This window comes from Ailuropoda melanoleuca, chromosome 20 (genome assembly GCF_002007445.2).
Source record: "Ailuropoda melanoleuca isolate Jingjing chromosome 20, ASM200744v2, whole genome shotgun sequence".
Taxonomy (NCBI): domain Eukaryota; kingdom Metazoa; phylum Chordata; class Mammalia; order Carnivora; family Ursidae; genus Ailuropoda; species Ailuropoda melanoleuca.
Window position 1 is genome coordinate 22,608,172 of NC_048237.1, and position 19,085 is coordinate 22,627,256.

The window sequence follows — 19,085 nt, forward strand, 5'->3', positions numbered from 1 at the left end:
CTCTGCTGTGACATCCTGAATGAAGAAACATTCCCTTGCAAGAACAAAACAAACAAACCAAAATTCATATATTTTCTATGAAAAGTTATAGAATAAAGTAACTGCACAAATACAACAATTTAATATCTGCTTGTAGGTCATTCTATTAATTCCAAGTAGTGAATAATTTTCTTAAGATTTTATTTATTTATTTGAGAGACAGCGAGAGAGAGATAGAAAGAGCACAAGCAGTGGGAGAGGAGCAGAAGGATAAACAGACTCACTGCTGAATGAGGAGCCCAATGCGGGACTTGATCCCAGGACTCTGGGATCATGACATGAGCAGAATGCAGATGCTGAACCGACTGAGCCACCCAGGTGCGGTGTAGTGAATAATGTTAGTTCAGATGCTGGTTTTCCTAATTTCCTTACTACCTTATGCAAATCTCTCAAGAGCTGACACTCTCAATGACCAGCCCACTGGACTCAACTTGTTTTCCTATTTGAGTATCACTGTTTTTAAATTCTGTGGGCACCACCCTTTCCTGGCTCTCCTTCCCTTTAACTCTAAAACATACTAAAAAATACTACTTAGGATTGAGCTCTTCTCCCACAGTTCATTTTATTGGTGAGTGTTCTGCATGATTCTATCATTTAATCACTGTTCACATATGTACATTTTCCCTTGGAAATATCAACCCCTCCCACATTTCTAGGTAGCATATACAGTCTGATGACCCATGAATGTACATGTCCCAAAAGCTTCAGATAAACATATACAACAACCTCCACGCTTTTAAAAGGATACTCTATAGGCATTTTATATTAACATGTCCAAAACAGAAGTAGCCATATTCATCCCTGAGGCTTGTCTCTTTTCCTTTTTGTTATTTATGGTAATGTGTAGCACAAGCATTCCCCAAGGCTCCCTAGTTAGAAACTTGTCAGTCATTTATGGCTGCTTTCCAAATTCCCAACATTAAAAAAAAAAAAAATTCTGCTAGCTTTCACACCTAAGGATATCTTGAAATCATCCTTTTTTCTTTACACCGCTTCCCTAGTTTGTCCCTTCAACATCTTTTATGTGAACTTTACGAGTCCTAACTGCATTGTGAGCCAGCAACATGACCGCTGTACTGCGTCATCCCCAGAGCAAAATTTTCCAATGACCCCCCCCCCCCGTTACCCAAGCACCATAGGTCCCTTAACCTCAGCTCACACCAATCGGATTTCTCTTTATGCACCAAATTGCAGATAAAAGTTTTTCTGTTCTTCAGGCAGACCCTATGGTATATGATGTTGATGTCTTTGTTCACTCTGAACTCTGCTGCGATATTAATGTTAGCTCTTTCTCTGCTTTGCAATCTGTCCCCTTGGTTTAGGTTTCACCTCACACAGTAAGTTTTTCTTGACTTTCTTCCATACTCTTCTAGTGGGTTGGGCGGGCTCAGAACCTTGTGCACACCTCTAATACTGCAATTTTTACATATTGCGATGTGAGTGTTTATATGTATATTTCTGCCAATCTGAGGGAAACGATCATTTGTAGATCTTCAACCGAGCAACGTTCCTGGCACACAGGAGGAGCTCAAGAAGTATTTATTGAACTGTTCATTATGATAAGTGATTGTCTTGAAAGTGCTCGAGTATTTAATTGATGTCTATGGCAATAAAGGAGTATCCCGAAGAAAACAGTAATATGACCATTCTCTTAAGTACTTATTGTATATATATTTGATTTAATAATTTTGTGTTGGTGAAGCAGTCACATAGGAAGCAAAAATATGTCTTGGAAGGACACTGAAGAAATCACTGGTAGAAAAAAACACCCAACCTGAGTATATAAAATACACATACTATATATATAGTTCTGAAAATCACTAAAACTACATTATTTTCTCCACTGAAATAGTTTTGTGAAATATTGTCTGAAGCCACAGTGGTCATTTTATAGTCATTAAAATTTCTATTATATATTTGCAGCTAACTTTCTTAATTCGATTTAGCCTTACTTTTCTATATCATACCAAAAAAAAATAGCTTCTTCAAAGTTCTCTGACTTTGATCATCAAAGTGATAAATTACTAAAATGACATTACCTCAAAGAGACACATTTTGCTAAAGTATGTAAAATTCCATCAAGTAAAAGTCAAACAGATTAATTTCCAGTTTCCATTATTATAAGAACCTATGTTATTTATCTTCAGGAAACAAAATATACACATGTGATTTTATAGAAATGGATTGTTTTCTCCTGGCAAATCATTTGGATTTTGAAAGACTATTATTCAAACATTATTTGATAGGTATTAATTAAGAAAGAAAAGGGGAATTTTCTCTTTATAAAACAGCTTTTGGAACTAAGAAAAACTTAATACTGTTGTTTTTGTGATGCTCATATCACAGAATTTCTGAACCTTTATATTCTTATGTTTGCTCAAGGTCTGTCTTTAACTTTATGCTCAGGTGCAGCAATCTCTTCAAAGAAATGATTGTTCTTTTCTTACCTGAAATGAAGTAATTGGATATATATTAACATGAGCCTCATTCCACCGCTGTCCTTTATTCCCACTTGAAGACCACAGTGGATTCTCTATCGTTGTCTGCCCTTTCAAACGCAGATAAACATTTAGAACACCTAGAAATAACAATGACATTTTATTTTGTATATTTGTTTTTGTTTCACATTTGTTTCTCCTTGAGCTAACACTTGTAAACTGTTAAAAATAAAATTTCTCAGAATACTAGTGTCTCCTTTCTTCCCCTCTCATTTCTAATCTTGCTTTTATGACATTTGGCAGGCCTCCAAAGACAATTGTGTCCTAATCCCTAGAATCTGTGTTATTTTATATGATAAAAGCGGCTTTGCAGATATGACCAAATTAAGGATCTTGAGATGGGGGATTATTCTAGATTATCTCGATGGGTCTTAAATATAACCCATGTATCTTTATAAGATGGAGGCAGGATATTTGATACAGTAGAGAAGAAGGTCATGTGAAAGAAAAAGAAGATACTATGTGGCTGGTTTTGAAGATGGAGAAAGGAGCCACAAGCCAAATATAGGCAGCCTCTAGAAGCTAGGAATGTATTCTTCCCTAGAGCCTTCAGAAAGAACTAGCCCTGTTGACACCTTGATTTTTAGCCCCATGGTGCCTATTTTGGATTTCTGTCTTCTAGAATGTAAGATAATGCATTTGTGTTGTTTTAAGCCACACAGCTTGTTGTAATTAACTTGTTACAGCAGTGACAGGAAACTAATAAAGCCTGTGTGTGTATTGAGTGACTTGTGCAAAGTCTGACTCTAAATGCCCTGTCTTATATTACCAATTAGCATCTCTTTTTCAATTTACTTTTTATCCAAGTCTCATTTCTCTTCTAAAAGAATTATTTGAAGATAAAATGAGAATAAGTTTGTCTCATGATTTGATATATCTCAACAGTTTCATGTTCTGCACATAGTAAAAATAGTAGTGATGCTGATGATATTAATACAACATAACATATGTTGAACACCTGCTCCAGATAAGGAATTAATCCTCTCAACAATCCTAGAGAAAACTTAGTGGTTAAATAATTTGCCCAGTTGATATAGTAAATAAATAGCAGAGGCAAAATTTGAACCCACAGAGTTTCAAAGTCTGCTATATTGATCACTAAGCAATCAGTATTCTGATACACTTAAAACAACAATTTATTGAGATATAACTTACATGCAATAAAATTCTCTCATTTTAAATGTACAGGTCAATAAATTTTGATTGATATATACTGCAGTGTAAGCACTACGCAATCAAGATACAGAACATTTCCATCTTCCCGGAAAGCTCCCTCACTTTCCTTTGAGTTAATCCTCAGAGCCCTTGTTCCTGTGCCAGGCAACTACCGATAAGACTTTCTTGGCTAAGTGATGATTTTGGCCTTTTCTAGAATTTCCTATTAAAAAAAAATTATGCAGTAAGTATTTTTTGTGTGTCTGAATACTTTTCCTCAGTGTAATTTCTGTTATATTCATCAATGTTATTGTGTTCATCTTTTTAATTTTAGTATTTAGTTCATTTATAGTTACTATAGTTTTTGATATGCTTGGAATTAAGTATACCATCTTATTTGTTCTCTACCTTTCCCCTCTGTTTTTTATCCCTTTGTGGCTCCTTCCTTTCTTTCTTTACAGTTGATTTTTTTTTTTTAGCTTTCAATTTATTTCTGTACTGATTTTTAAATCTCTCTTTTTAATTGTGTTTTAGTGGTTGTTCCAAAGCTAACAAGAGGCACTCATAACTTTACATAGTCTAATTATAGTCAATATTTTATTGTTCATGCTCACAATTCATATACCATACATGTTTTACTATGACCTCCCTCTTTTCATTTCAAAGCTTATACTTTACATGCTATATCTTACTTTACACATGTAATAATCTTACAACAGTATAATTAATTTAGCTGTCCTCTATTTTTAATGGTAATTACATCTTTTCACCTTTGCCTAAAATGTAAACCTCACCTTACAGTGAATAGTCAGATGTATTTTATACAACCTATAAGAACATACAGTTTTTAAATTTTCCACTTATTTACCATTTCTGATGGTCTTGATTTCTACCTGTAGATCTGAGTTACAATCTAGCACCATTTCCCTTTGGCCTGAAGGACATCCTTTAGCACTTTCTGTAGTGGTGATCTGCTGGAGACAAAGTTTCTGAGATTTGTTTATATAAAAATAACTTCATTTCACTCTTATGTTTTTGTGAGAATTAAAATTCTGCCAATCCCCCCCCCCAAGAACTTTAAAGTTCTTCTATTTTCTTCTCTATATCGTGGTTTCTAATGTGAAGTCAGCCATCATTTTATCTTTGTTCTCTTGTATATGTTTTTCTCTCTCTCTCAGGATGCTTTTGAGCATTTCCCCTTATCTTTGGTTTGCAGTAGTTTCATTATAATATGCCTAAATATCTTGATGTAGAGTTTGCTGAATTTCTCTTAGCTTTCCCTTTATTTCTGCCTCATCTCTTTCCTCTACTTTTCAGACTCCAATTATACATGTGTTATGCAATTTTATATTCTTCTGCTAGTCACTGAGTCTGTGTTCATTTTTCTTCAGTCTTCTTCATTTCTCAGGTTGGAAAATTTTGTCTTCAAGTTTATTACTTTTTTTTTTTTTTTTTTTTTTTTCCTTCTTCGGTATGTTGTTTAAGCTCTTCCAGCGAATTCTTCGTGTCTTGTCTACTACTTTCTGGTAAAATTCTTATTTGGTTCTTTTGTATAATTTCTCTTTCTCTGCTAGACTTCTCTATCTGTTCAATCATTAAGACTCTATTTCCTATGATTCTTTTAATATATTTACTCTAATGTCATTGAACATATTTATAATGCCTTTTCAAAAGTTTTTATCTGCTAAGTCTAATGTTTGGTCCTCTTCAGTTTCATTTCTTTGGGTTGATTTTTACTTTCTCATGTGACTGTGAATGTGACTGTGAATCACATTTTCTGTTTCTTTGTATATCTAGTGATTGCCATTGAATAATGGGCATTGTGGACATTACATTATGGATGGTTAGATTTATAATCATTCTCAGAAGGCAGTTTTGTTTCAGCAGGCTATTCAATTACTGACTTGTCATGTTAAAGTTGTATAGATAGGCTTGGTTTTACAGTAGCAATGCAGATCTGTGGAAAGCCCAAATTATCTCCCTAACCTCAACTCTGTGGAAATAAACCTCCAAATCTGTCTCTACTATGGATCTTTTTGGGGCTTAGATTTAGGCTTTTTAAGGAAAATGACCTAGAGAGGTCAGTTCTTCAGGGCTTCATCCTAACTACTAAGGGAGAGCCTGTTTTTTTCTCATGTTGTCAGAGGCTGTTAGGGTATCTCTTCACTCTAAAATGGCTTAAATTCCAATATTCCCTACTGCTCTTCTTTCAGGACTCTTTGACCTCCCCATCTCTGTTCTGTTGTCAAGTGCATAAAAGCTGCTATGTTGCCATATGGTAATTTTTTTTTTTTTGAGTTTTATATGAGTACAGCTTAGCCTTCAGGCAAAGACTCATGTGGAACCCTTTCTAGAAATTTTAGAGTCAACTCTGCACACCTCCTTTCTTTTACCCTGATTCACAGATTCAAACTACTTCAGGTGCCCAGTACTCTCACCTCTGCCTCCTGAACTTGTGGCACCTGCATGTTCTGCTTGAAATCCAGGGCTCTATGTTAGGACCAGGAAATTGTCCTCAGGCAGAGGGTGGCTCCTGTAGTGATTACCTCATTAGTTTCCCTTTTTCCCCATAGATCTCAGTCTTGCCCTGCCTCTTCCATTTTCTGAAAACCATTACTTAAACTATTTAACCTATTTTAATAGTTGTTTATGGCAGTAGGATTTATCTGGAGCAAGTAACTACTGTGTGGCTTCAAGACAGTCTCATTTTGATAATGTTTACAGATAATCATGTTATTAAAATCTATATTTATCTTCTATATATATATATATATATTCATCTATGTGAATATTGCACACAAACACTGCAAAGCAGGAAAGACAATATAGAAATCACCATTAAATCGATCTCTCAGAGAGAGCCTCCTTAACATTTTGGTGTATGTTGCTTCAGTTGTTTTTTTTAAATATATATTTATATATGTACAATTATATGGTATAGAGTAGTTTATCCTTCAGATTTTTAGAGCAATTTTTCTAATTCTTTATACATAAACACACATGTTCATATTATGCACAAATGCATAAATATGAACACCCACTTTTTAAACAACAAGAAAAACCCCTGCATTCCTTACATCACAGCTGCCACTAGCTGGCTGACTTTGGCTTAGTCTCGTAATCTCTCTGCTTCAATTTCCTCATCACATAAGTGATGATGATAATAATAACTAGCATAAGCTTTTGGTGAGAATTAAAATCACTTGAAGTATGTAAACTGTACATTATGTCTCATACATAGTCCTCACTGTGTTTTACTATTATCTGTCCAGCTAGCCAAATAATATTTCTCTATTTCTCTATTGATGCAGTAGATTGTTTTAGTACACTTCTTGATGTTGAACTCTGTGTTACAGGAATCAGTTTTACTTGGTAATGGACTACTACTCTTTTATTATGGTTGATTCCTATTGCTACTATTATATTTAGGAATAATGCATGCATATGTATACATAGTGTTCTCCAGCTTTCTTTTTTCTTTTACCTAGTTGCATGTTCACTTTTGCTTCAGAATCTACTATCTTCTATTTTTTTTCCCCATCAATGTAAGAAAGAATCTCAGGCTTGTCCTCCATAGTATTGATTTTAATTTCCATAGTATGGTTCTGCTCTTTTGTTTCTAATGTTATCTTTATTTGGCTATTATATGATTTATGATGTTAGATTCCTTTCTGATCTCATAAAGCTCCCCCTTATTTCAGTCTTTTATTCAGTTCCTTTTTTTAATTTGTCTGTTGTATCATTTTTATTTTTTATTGTTTAATAAAGTTCACATTCTTTTGAATTTATTGAAAAATATAAAGCATATACAGAACAAATTTTATTTTCACCTGAACTGTACAATATGTGTTTCCTTTACTATGTGCATTTTAGATTTGTTTTTTTTTTCCCTGTGGAATCTTCATTGGAGCCTTATTTTTTCAATCTCCCTTTCTCTCTTATTTCAATCCTTTTTATTCATCCTTAAATAATATTAAGTAATCTTGTGACATTTTCTCCCAATTTATGGGGCTTCTTTTATATCCACAGGATAGGTGTGGATTTTGTTAGCTTCTCCTGTAAGATCTAAAGCTGCAGAACAGGTTAATGTGAGATTCACTACTGTATCAAGATTCAGCAGTCTGAGAATTGTGGAAAAGCATTTATTTCTTTGAGCCATTTAAGAGTTGAACTTTCTGGGACTTTCCCATTGTACTCAGTGATCCACTGTGGTAAGAAGTAGCTTTCTGAATCCATCTTTCTATTTTCCTTTTTAGATACTCAGTGTGGCTCAGTTTTTCTTGCCTGTTGGTACTGGAATCTTGTACGTCAGAAAGGCAACCTTGTGCCAAAAGGAAAAGCCACTGCAGGACATATTTCTATGTGATGTAACTGCATTCTATTTTTGAACACAAATCCACAACAGGGTGGGATTCTAAGGAAATCAAGCCCAAATAAATAATAAATTGTGTTAAACATTAAATCAAGTTATAATACTTTTGGAATCCCTTAGTTGTCATTGGACTTACAAAGTGGTATGTAGCATACACCCTTCCTAAATTATTTGAAGAAATAGTCTGTATGTGCATTAGATGGAAAAGGGGCTCTTCATCTATTCCATGGCCTGTGTCTGCTACAGCCTGCAGCCATATTAGCAGTAACCGATGGGGCTGAGCTGTGATAGTCTCTACTGATTTCTTATCTGACTGAACTGCTTTTACAGAAAGAAAAATACCAGTTTTTTTTTTTTAATTTCTTAAATGTAAGACCAGCTTAAATTTTCCAATTGTAAGACTAGCTTCTCTTTCTAGTAGAAGTCCTTCAATGTTTTGTATGAAAAGAATGAAGGATGTTCTCCCCAAGCTATGAAGGGAGCTCAGGTCCTTCTGTACTTTAAAAGTCATGAGTAGATGTGAGGTAAATGTAATTGTGAGGTGCTAATGTAAATAGACAGAAGTGAATGAATTACCATTTTATGTGAAAGTGTCGTTTCTCTTGGGTAGCATGACCAGTTATTTTGATTGAAGTGACAGGAATCAAGCCTGTCATTGAATCAATACATGGAAATTTGTGTCAAATGTTAATAAAATACTCTTTTTAGATTCATTAGCTGTAATTAGGCCAAAAAAGTAGTAGTATATAGTATATGTCTTTCAGAATTTACTTAAAGTAGGAAATACATACTTTAATAAAATACACATTTATATCTATATCACACATTTATATCTCTATCTATATATATGACTTGCCATTATTATATCAATAATGATAAGTTATTATATCAGGATCAAATATATTTTTCTCAGGGAATATGCTTTCCCTGTGATCATGTTTATACTTTTAATTAATATTTTCTTTTTACATATGTAATAAAAATTCAAACTTGAATTATTTAAACTTATGTTTACTGAATATATACTATGTGAAAAATATTTGTCCTAGGTCTAAAGAAGACAGGTCTGATTATCCCACATTCGAATTTGTTTTTGAATAGATTATATGAGCTATAGTCAGTTGTGGCCAGATTTTATTTTAAAATGCAAGCATTACTTATTTAAAAAGGCACGAAAAGTATAACTGACAAATTCTTTAAAATATATTATAATTTATATATCTTATTCTTATGCACATAGTATTAATTATAGTTCATTATCCATGAATCCAAACTATTGATTCACTGGTCTATTTTACGACAAAAGCAATATTAGCAGACCAATGATTTTAGAGCTTTTTTCAAGCAAGTTTCCAGTTTTTTAAGTTTATAAAAGAGAATTCAAGGACAACAGTTATATAAACTTATGTTCAGGTCATCTAGGTCAACGAAATTAGAACTTGTGAAACAGAATAAAGCAATTCAAGAGAAGTTAGATTCAGCAAAGCTGATTCAGCACATTATTATAGTAAGAAAATTCCAAAGTGAGTATGATGGATTGTGTTAATACCCTTTAAAAGTAATTTTAAGTCCTTAGAGGCACTGTGTTTATGCTTGAGTAGGCACCAGGTATCAATAGGTAAGAATTTAATCATCCCCAAGGATTTTCAAATGCTACATAGTTCCATGATACAAGTTTGAGGTTGCTAAGCAAAACTTAACTGTCTTTTTCTTCTCTTTGGTTTCCTAATTCTCATCTTTTGATCACCATCATTTCTAGAGTCAGGTGCAAGAGCTCAAGAGAACTGACCTCATGTTAGGGGCCATGGTCAGAAAGCCTAACTGACCTAAGTGCTGTATTATCTCATGAGCAGTGACCGAGGTTTTGGAGTTATATATGGTATTGTGAAATCACATGATTTCATAGAAATTACTGTATAAATATAATTTGCACCAGTATTATTTATAATTATTATTACCCAGTTCTCTTCTTTTACTAAGTCATTAACATAATTTTACTTTTAACTATTTACTGTTAATATATATTTTATATACATAACTGAAATATATGTCCTAAAATGTGCATTCATATTTCCCACAGATACTTGAAATTACCAAGTTTGTAGAAATTAATTTGTAATACGGTTTACTCTAATGCCTAGGGATCACTTGCACATAAATCATATTTTTATTCTAATCAGTAATGGAGACATTATTTGTGTTTCACATTTCATGGAAGAAGAGGATGTGCCCACATGACCTAGCTTCGGGCAAGAGCTACGTATATTGATAGGCAATTGTTACCATCATTTGTTTTATACACACAGACAAAAATGAGAAATTGTAAAATCATTATTTTCTGCTTGAATAGAAATGGCTGCATGCATACACTGTTATTATTTTTTCAATATATAATTGCAATGATATCTTAAATAAAAAAATGTCAATTCATTTTCTCCAGTCATTACCATGCCTTCTTGTATCCAGTTGAATCTTTACATTAGTGTCCAATGGATTTTCCTAAAACGCAGCCTTCCTCAGGCTTTCTATTTCTCTGATATATGTCATATCCCTTCCATAGACCCTGACAACTTTGGCTCTACCGTTTCCCTTTCTCTGCTGTAAAAGCACTAGTCCCCATCCTAACAGGTGGCTCTTTTTCTCACATTCTGTAACCTTTGCTTTCTGCTTAATACTTGTTTGGATGGTTTACATTTTCTTCTCTTCCACAGAAACTTTAACTTTGCTGTTGTCAGGGTTCTCTCCCTCATTCACCCATAGCACAGGCTTGCCATGCATTTTGATGAATATGACCTTCTGGTTTTTATTTTATTCAGTAATTTATTATCCTAAATATGATGACAAACTATTTGATGGATAGGGACCTTTTACTACAATTCTTTTGTATTTTCTATAAAAGCCTACATACCACTAGGCACATAGCATGCGCAATTCATTCTGGTGAACAAAAATGAGTGAATTCAAGAGCTAAGGGTAAAAGTACTCATCACAATAAATCTGTACTTTCAGTGAAGTTAGTTTAAAAAGTTTGGTACATTGGGTGAGAAAAAAAAGCTAGTCAACCCATTTGCTTATCATTAATTCAACTGATGAAATAATATTTTTTATTTATTACACTGAGAATTGGACTTGTATATTTTGGAATATCAACCTTTCTCAGTCATATCATTAATTTTATTTAAATATCTCCGCTTCTACTAGACACTGTTGAGTAAAAAATAAATAGGAGGAGAATAAATTTAGGGGTTGGTGGTGGTTCAAAACACAGACTTAAAAGGTAAGTGCACTAGACACTGCATATGGTCTCAGAGGTCTGGGACAAGTGTGTGTAATAACACATTTCAATAAGTGGTTATAAATCATGGCCAGGTTCTAGCCACCCCCATTTGGAAAAAATACATCTTAATTCAACAAAGCAGTTTACTCCATGAATGTCTTCCACCTACAGCATTATTTTCACACTGATTGACATTAGCATTATCAGTATTAAATACAAACAGGACTACTGAAAACAAGCTCAAATTGTCTTTCTTATAGTGTCTAGCTCAAAGGGGAAAAAATGTGAGCAGATTTCCTACTTGAGAAACATATTTGAGATATAAACAAGAATCTTATTTTTTTTACTCGAACAGAAGAAATATGGTCTTTAACCAAAAGGAGAATAAAAATCAGACTCCTAGAACCATGCAAAATGGTTGTCACCATTCCTTCTCTCTCCTTTTTAATGTTTTTCTATTATATTATGTTAGTCACCATACAGTACATCCTTGGTTTCTGATGTAAAGTTCGATGATTCATTAGTTGCTTATAACACCCAGTGCACCATGCAGTACGTGCCCTCCTTACTACCCATCGCCAGCCTTCTCTATATCTTGTATAAAACCACTGAAGTCTCCATTTTAAAAACTCTGAACGCCAGCACTGAGAAAGTTTGAATTCACTCTTGCTACCTGAGATAACTTATTAAGGGAAATTTAATTAGAGGTTAATTCCAGATTTGTTAAATTCTATTTTTGTATTCCATTAGTCAATCATAAAGTGATGTATCTGGACCATGATACTGCAGCTCAAAACATGAACTGTAATGTATTATAGTCTGTCAGTATGTAAATTTTGTATTTGAACAAGTTTTATATCTTTCTAAAAGTACCCAGTGAAGACATTTCCCATTATACTACTAAGGGTACTTTTAGAAACATAAATTTCTCCTTGAATTTGTTGTTAAGAAATGTGTGACACTTTTGCTTTCCTTATGCTTTAGTTGCCAGAGCACTTAGACTCAAATTCAAGTTAAGTCAATGATTACCTTCTATTTTTTCCCCCAACATGCTCTGTAAATTCTTGGTGAAATGACCTTCTGTTTCCAATCTACACCAATTCTTTTAACTCCCTTGCTTTTTTTCTAGCACCCTCAGAAGGTGCTAGAAATATCTAGTTTACATTATTATTTTTAAAAATCTATTAATCCTTTGTTGTTTTAGAGGATCAAACAGAAAGCAATCATGGTCACTGCTCTCAAGGAGTTTACAGTCTAGCAGAGGTCAGGGTGACAAATATTATGACAGAGATGTGTACCAGGCGTTATAGGAACAAAAGGAACAGAGGATGGGGAGAAATTTCAGCAGATGTCCTTGAGTTAGCTTCTGAAAGAAGAATATGAGTTACTTAGATGATTTAAGAAAGGGAAAAGTACTTATTCTATCACATGATTTTAAAAATATTCATATGCTTACTAAGTATTTATATAGTGGGCAAATACATATTTACATTTTCAGGGCACCATGTGACGGGCAGAGACCTTGTTTCACGTAGTTCAGCAGAACAGAGAGCCTTGAAAAAGGCCCCAGATACAAGACAGCTCAATCTGGGGAACTTCATGTGTGGCTGGTATAGACTATGCAGCTACCCTAAGGAGAAGCCAGAAGGGCATATATCCTTGAGGTCCTTATGTTACTGTTTCAGAGAATGATCTTTACCCCAGAAACTACGGGCCCAAGAGACAGCAAGGAAGTCAGTTAGCAGGGGAATTCAGTAATACACCCAAGAAGTGATTGGCACTGAAACTGAACATTATATCCTAAAACACGTTTCAAGACACTGAGGACTGATACCCTGGTCTCCACCAGCTTCAACTCTACGTCACTGATCAGTCTCTGCTTCCATTTACCACTCTCCTGAGACCGTCTACTCTTTGAACATGCAAGATCTGCATTTATTTTACAGAAAAAAAAAAAAAGATAATGTTAAAAAGGCAACTTCCAAGTTGGCTTTCTATTCTTGCATCTAGGAATGTATCAAAAGGTACATTCCTACTTCATTCTTTTCTTCCCACCTCAGTGGAAGTGACATTAATTCCTCTCTTCAACGCTAATTCTCCTACTAGAACTCTCAATTCCCATCTCTTCAAGAAACTTGCTTCCCTTTGACTTTTGAATCTAAAAACTTACCTATTATTTTTTTCCTCTTAAAATAGGTGCATCCATAACCCCACATCTCTCTACTTGATCACTTCTTTCCCACCCTCAAGATTCATGAGAGAACAGATCCTATTATCGGACTCCTTTTTTTTTGCTTCCCATTTGTTCAATAGTGAAATTAGCTTTCTAGAGCCACTTTATTGAACCATACTTATCAAGTTCAATGAATGTATTCATAAGTGCCTTTTGTATTTTTATCTTTAATTTCCTGGTATGATATGATGATGCTTATATCTCACATTCTTTCTAGAAATAAATTTAGTACATTTTTTTTACTGAATTTAATAAGCTTTTGTCATAGCAAATGACTTCATATGAAGTTCAATTCCTCCCAAGAACATTAGAAATCCAGCTGATTAATCATGAATCAAAATGCCTACTAGTACCTACAGGATTGCTGAAATAATCTTATACTATTATCAATAGTTAGATATTGTATCATGTATATATAAATCAACAACTTAAGGGTGACATATTCTAGTTTTTGTTTATTTTTTTCTTCAATCAGCTTTGATGAAATATTTAACTAAGAAGACATTGTACCAGTGTGACAAATAAACGCTAAGATGCCTCCCAATGATTTCCACCTCTTAGCCTTAATGCTCTTGTGTAATTTCCTCCCAGTAAGTGTAGTTTGGAATTATTAGCTCAGTTATAAGAAATAGAATAAGGCAGAAGTTAAAAGCCTTGGGCATCTATTTGCTCTCTCTCATGGATAGCTTGCTTTGGAGGAAGCCTGCTGCCATGCCACGAGACAGTCCCAGAGAGATGTCCGTATGCCGAGGAACTAACTGGGAGAGCTGAGAGGAATTCAACAGCCAGTAAGAAATCAACATCCTTAGTCTGACACTGTGATGGATTGAGGCCTGCCAAAAACCAAGTGAGCAGGCTTAAAAGTATATCGTCCCTAAGTGAAGTCTTCAAATTTGAGGGCAGTCATGCCTGACAGCTTGCAACCTCGTGGGAGACCTTGAGCTACAGACACTCAGCTAAGCCACACTTATATTCCTGACCCACAGACACTGAGAGGTGAATGTTTGTTGTTTCAAGCCACACAGTGTTGCGGAAACTTTTTACATAGCAATCAATAAGTAATACAACATATTTGACTTTATTGCAAAGAGGAATCTCTTTTCTAAGTAATGCATAACTGATTGCCCATTTTTGTATTAAAAAACTAGAACTCTTCTGAATGATATATTGAGCATTAGTCATAGTTTAAACAGCAAAGATTATGTATGGTTACCCAAAAAGGAATAAATGCAATTAGGCTATTAGAAATTCAGAACAAATCATTTTTGAATCTGGATTTCCAAGAGAATGAATCAAACTAAGAATGGTATTTGTAAAACTAGTAACTATAAATGCCTCCAGGTTTCCAGATAAATGAGTGTCTTAGAATAACATTTGTAATGAGGGAAGGTCTCAGCTATAGGCAACCTCTCCCTAATGAGGTCATTCATCTGGTCCTCACTGATGAGCCAGTGTCTGGAACAGGCATTTTGCCTAGATTTTAGTGCAGCATGAACATGCCCTGCCGAGAGGGACTCAAGTGACAGGTCTGATACGTACAAACTTCAACCATATGATGAAACAGAAAAATGGCACAGGCATCAAAGTGGCAAATGTATGAGAACATGGAAGAAATGGAGTACTCCTTCTTCCTGAAACAATCCAAATAAAACTGGCAGAGGTCAGCTGGAGATTTGTTGACAATAAAGAGGGTAAGAATAACAAGTGTGAAGTTAAAAGTATATTAAAATTATCTTGGATCTCAACATAAACATGCAGAAGATTTGAGGGGGGCTAGCCTCATAAAAACAGAAACTGCATATTTTACTAATTAAAGTACTTCATTGATCTTGGAATTGTTTATTTCAAAACCAACTTACAATAGGCCTGTTCCAAGGTAAACTGGAAGGAGAGAAAGGAAGTCTAAGAAATCTATTTGAAATAATAAGTAAAACATACGCCGTCAGCTACTGGGAAAAATTAGAGTTGAGCCAATCCTACCTTTGTAATGAGATCGTAATCTCCCAATAAAGGAGATGGTTTGGCATGGGTGTGGAGATTTCTTTCCATAGGTTAGGCCATAGTGAACCTATGAGTACTGTCATAACTTTCTGCTTTCCCAGTCCATATTCTGTTTCTCAGTGATTTTAGCCACTCGGAGAAGATCTGTTTTCCCAAATCAAAAATCTCATCATACACATTGTCTGCACAAAAGCTGCATGTCCCCCGACCACCGAATGAGCTAAACTTTGAAGACACTCCAGTAAATCTCCCTGCCGAGTGAGAAGCANGTATTCTGTTTCTCAGTGATTTTAGCCACTTGGAGAAGATCTGTTTTCCCAAATCAAAAATCTCATCATACACATTGTCTGCACAAAAGCTGCCATGTCCCCCGACCACCGAATGAGCTAAACTTTGAAGACACTCCAGTAAATCTCCCTGCCGAGTGAGAAGCAGGCAAACCCTGCGTCCACTTCCCAAACTGGTACTATGGCTTCGCTATTTATCAGTTATGACATTACGGCAAGTAAAGTGAAGTAAAATTCTCTGTATCAGTTTCCTTATCTATGAAACAGGATAATGATTTAAGGAGCACAAATGTTTATTGTAAAAATTAAAAGAAAGAATCCATGAGGTGATAGGACTAGTGACCTGGTCCATAAACATTGGCTGTTATTTACTGGTGCTATTATTGCTGCTATTTGATATTCAAAGCAGCCTGAGGTGATGAGTGTCTACCATCTGATAGATGTTATACATGTTTTCTCAGTTAACTTGAACTACAGATTTCTGAAATAGGAATTATTATTCCCATTCACAGATGAGAAGACCACGATCCAGACATTTTAAGTGAATTCTCCAAATTCCTACAGTGACTGAGGGCTACAGCTGAGTTCCCGCCCAGGTTTCTGGACTTCATGTTAAGGGTACTGTTGACTGCATAAGTTTGTCCTTCCAGATTTGTCACCCAGTGCTCCACTGTGAAAAACACGGGCTCATGGTGCTGGCAGTGAGTTTACGCACCAGCGTAACCAGGTGCTTGGAATTCGTACACACGCTCTGAGGTTCAGTGTTCTCTATCGTAAAAGATGAACAGTGACACCCATTTTCATGAACTGATTAAGGGGATTACTTCACTTAAATAGTGCAGTAGCTGGAATAGATCGTGTGCACAATTTTATTAGTTTATATAATTATATAGTTATATTTTTAGTTTTATTCATTTATATCAAAACACTTAATGTCCTCCTAACGGCCCACATTTTACTTCCTCACCATCAGTGCCTTAATCTTCCCTGTGCGTATCTCTGTTTATTGAAAATGTACCCTTCTTTCATAGAGAAACATTTTCCTTTGTCCCTAAGCACTGCCTTATTCTTCAGTGACATACAGATCCACAGTCCCTGGTCCAAGCTTTGTGGGGTTAGATGGTTCACCACTCAGAATTCTGACTTATTTTAGAAAGGTAAAGGAATGTATATCTCATCTATTATGTGACAGTCTCTGGAAGGATCTGGAACAGAATCTCAGAATCAAACACAGTAATGTTTTTGCTGCAAATAGTATAAATGTTCACACTTATATGGATAAATAAAGACTATAAATAAGTTCATATAAGCTCAGATCATATATTCTAAGGCATGGGGATCCGGCCGGCATGTACTGCCAAATAACTAAGTTAAAAAATTTTGTGTTCAGTGTTTTTGATTTTAGAAGTGTAAAGAATTGTAGACCCATATGTGATCTCTCCCCACCCCCTGCAGGAGTTTCAATAGGTTNAAAATTTTGTGTTCAGTTTTTTTGATTTTAGAAGTGTAAAGAATTGTAGACCCATATGTGATCTCTCCCCACCCCCTGCAGGAGTTTCAATAAGTTCTTTTCTTTTTCTTTCTTTCTTTCTTTCTTCTTTTTGACTTTATTTATTTATTTGAGAGAGCACATGGGGGGAGAGAGAGAAAGANTTCTTTTTCTTTCTTTCTTTCTTTCTTTCTTTCTTTCTTTCTTTCTTTCTTTCTTTCTTCTTTCTTCTTTTTGACTTTATTTATTTATTTGAGAGAGCACATGGGGGGAGAGAGAGAAAGAGAGCGTGCAGGCATGTGTGCATGAAAGGGGGAAGGGCAGAGGAAGCAGCAGTCTCCCCACGGAGCAGGGAGCTCCATGCGGGACTTGATCCCAGGACCTTCGGATCATGACCTGAGGCGAGGGCAGACGCTTAAGGGACTAAGCCACCCAGGCGCCCCTGCTAGGTTATTTCTAAAGATTATGCAGTATTCTATCCAGCATGATTATGTATTTACTCGTCTTGGCCTCCATTGCTGTACAAGGGTCCCTAAGGGCAAGGAGTGTGTCTTCATCTTTGCATGCTCGTCAGGACTGAGGCTGTTCTTAAATCTTACTAGGTATGTTAGGCATACTTTATAAGCAAGAAAATATCATATCAGTATTCCAAATATGTAGACAATGCTAAAAGTATTTGTCTTCCAAATATGGCAGTATTCCTTTTCATGGTCATTAATACACGGTGAGTCATTATTCACACACATTTCTTTGAAAAGCAGCAGCCTAAGTTATACTGGTATTAATCTCACAGTAAGATCGTAAAGAATTTAACCCATTGATGGTTTGCCTGAATTTAGGATTCTAGAAGGGGTAGGTGATGCTCCAAAAGTTCAAATTCTAACCTAAAATTTGGAAATTAGAACATGAGAGGGGAATGTTCTTAGCACCTTATTTCGCAGTTTGAAGGTAAGGCGTTTAAAAGTCAATGATGATATTGTTTGACTAAAACTGATTTCATGCTGTGTGCTTGTGAACCTTTTTCTTCTTAGTTATAATTTACTCTAGAAGAAACATAATAATTCTCACCATCTTACCTATATGTTGTCCATACATGTGATAAAAGAAGCTGAAACAATATNAAAGGCGTTTAAAAGTCAATGATGATATTGTTTGACTAAAACTGATTTCATGCTGTGTGCTTGTGAACCTTTTCTTCTTAGTTATAATTTACTCTAGAAGAAACATAATAATTCTCGCCATCTTACCTATATGTTGTCCATACATGTGATAAAAGAAGCTGAAACAATACGCCGTGTTCGTGGGGCCATAAGGGTTTTTAGGAGCTATGCTGAAAACAGGGCTGAGAAGTCGGGCCTTTTCGCCTTCCAGTCTGGGTCGAGATGTCTCAATGTACATATAAAAACCTTTAAAAAGATAATATAACATGTTTAAATACATTAGTATTAGGTGACATGAAATTTGAAACACTGAGAAGTTTTAGAGTTTTTATATGAAGTAAATTACAGATTCACAGAATTTTGATCTCATTTATGAACTATTTATAAGTGTAATATAAAGAATAAATAAATGATCTACATAATTAAAGATAATATTGCTTAAGTGTATAAAAACTTTGGATAAAATTGGAATTTTACACTTGAATTCTTAAAAAAATCTCTCAACTATATGTGTCGTGAGTTCTGAGAGAAAATTTGTGTTTACAAACTTTGGAAATATCTGAATTATTGGTAC

The 19,085-nt window shown here is 34.9% G+C and overlaps 1 protein-coding gene across 1 annotated transcript in view; it reads right to left on the reverse strand.

Moving 5' to 3' along the window:
* The window catches only part of MDGA2 (MAM domain containing glycosylphosphatidylinositol anchor 2), a 760,567-nt gene that overhangs the window by 12,391 nt on the left and 729,091 nt on the right, over window positions 1-19,085 (reverse strand). The window contains exons 14-15 of the mRNA XM_034648539.1: window positions 18,599-18,757; window positions 2,487-2,617 (exon numbers count right to left, since the gene is read on the reverse strand). Of these exons, the coding sequence (XP_034504430.1) occupies window positions 2,487-2,617; window positions 18,599-18,757 (290 nt within the window). The remainder of the gene's footprint in view (window positions 1-2,486; window positions 2,618-18,598; window positions 18,758-19,085) is intronic.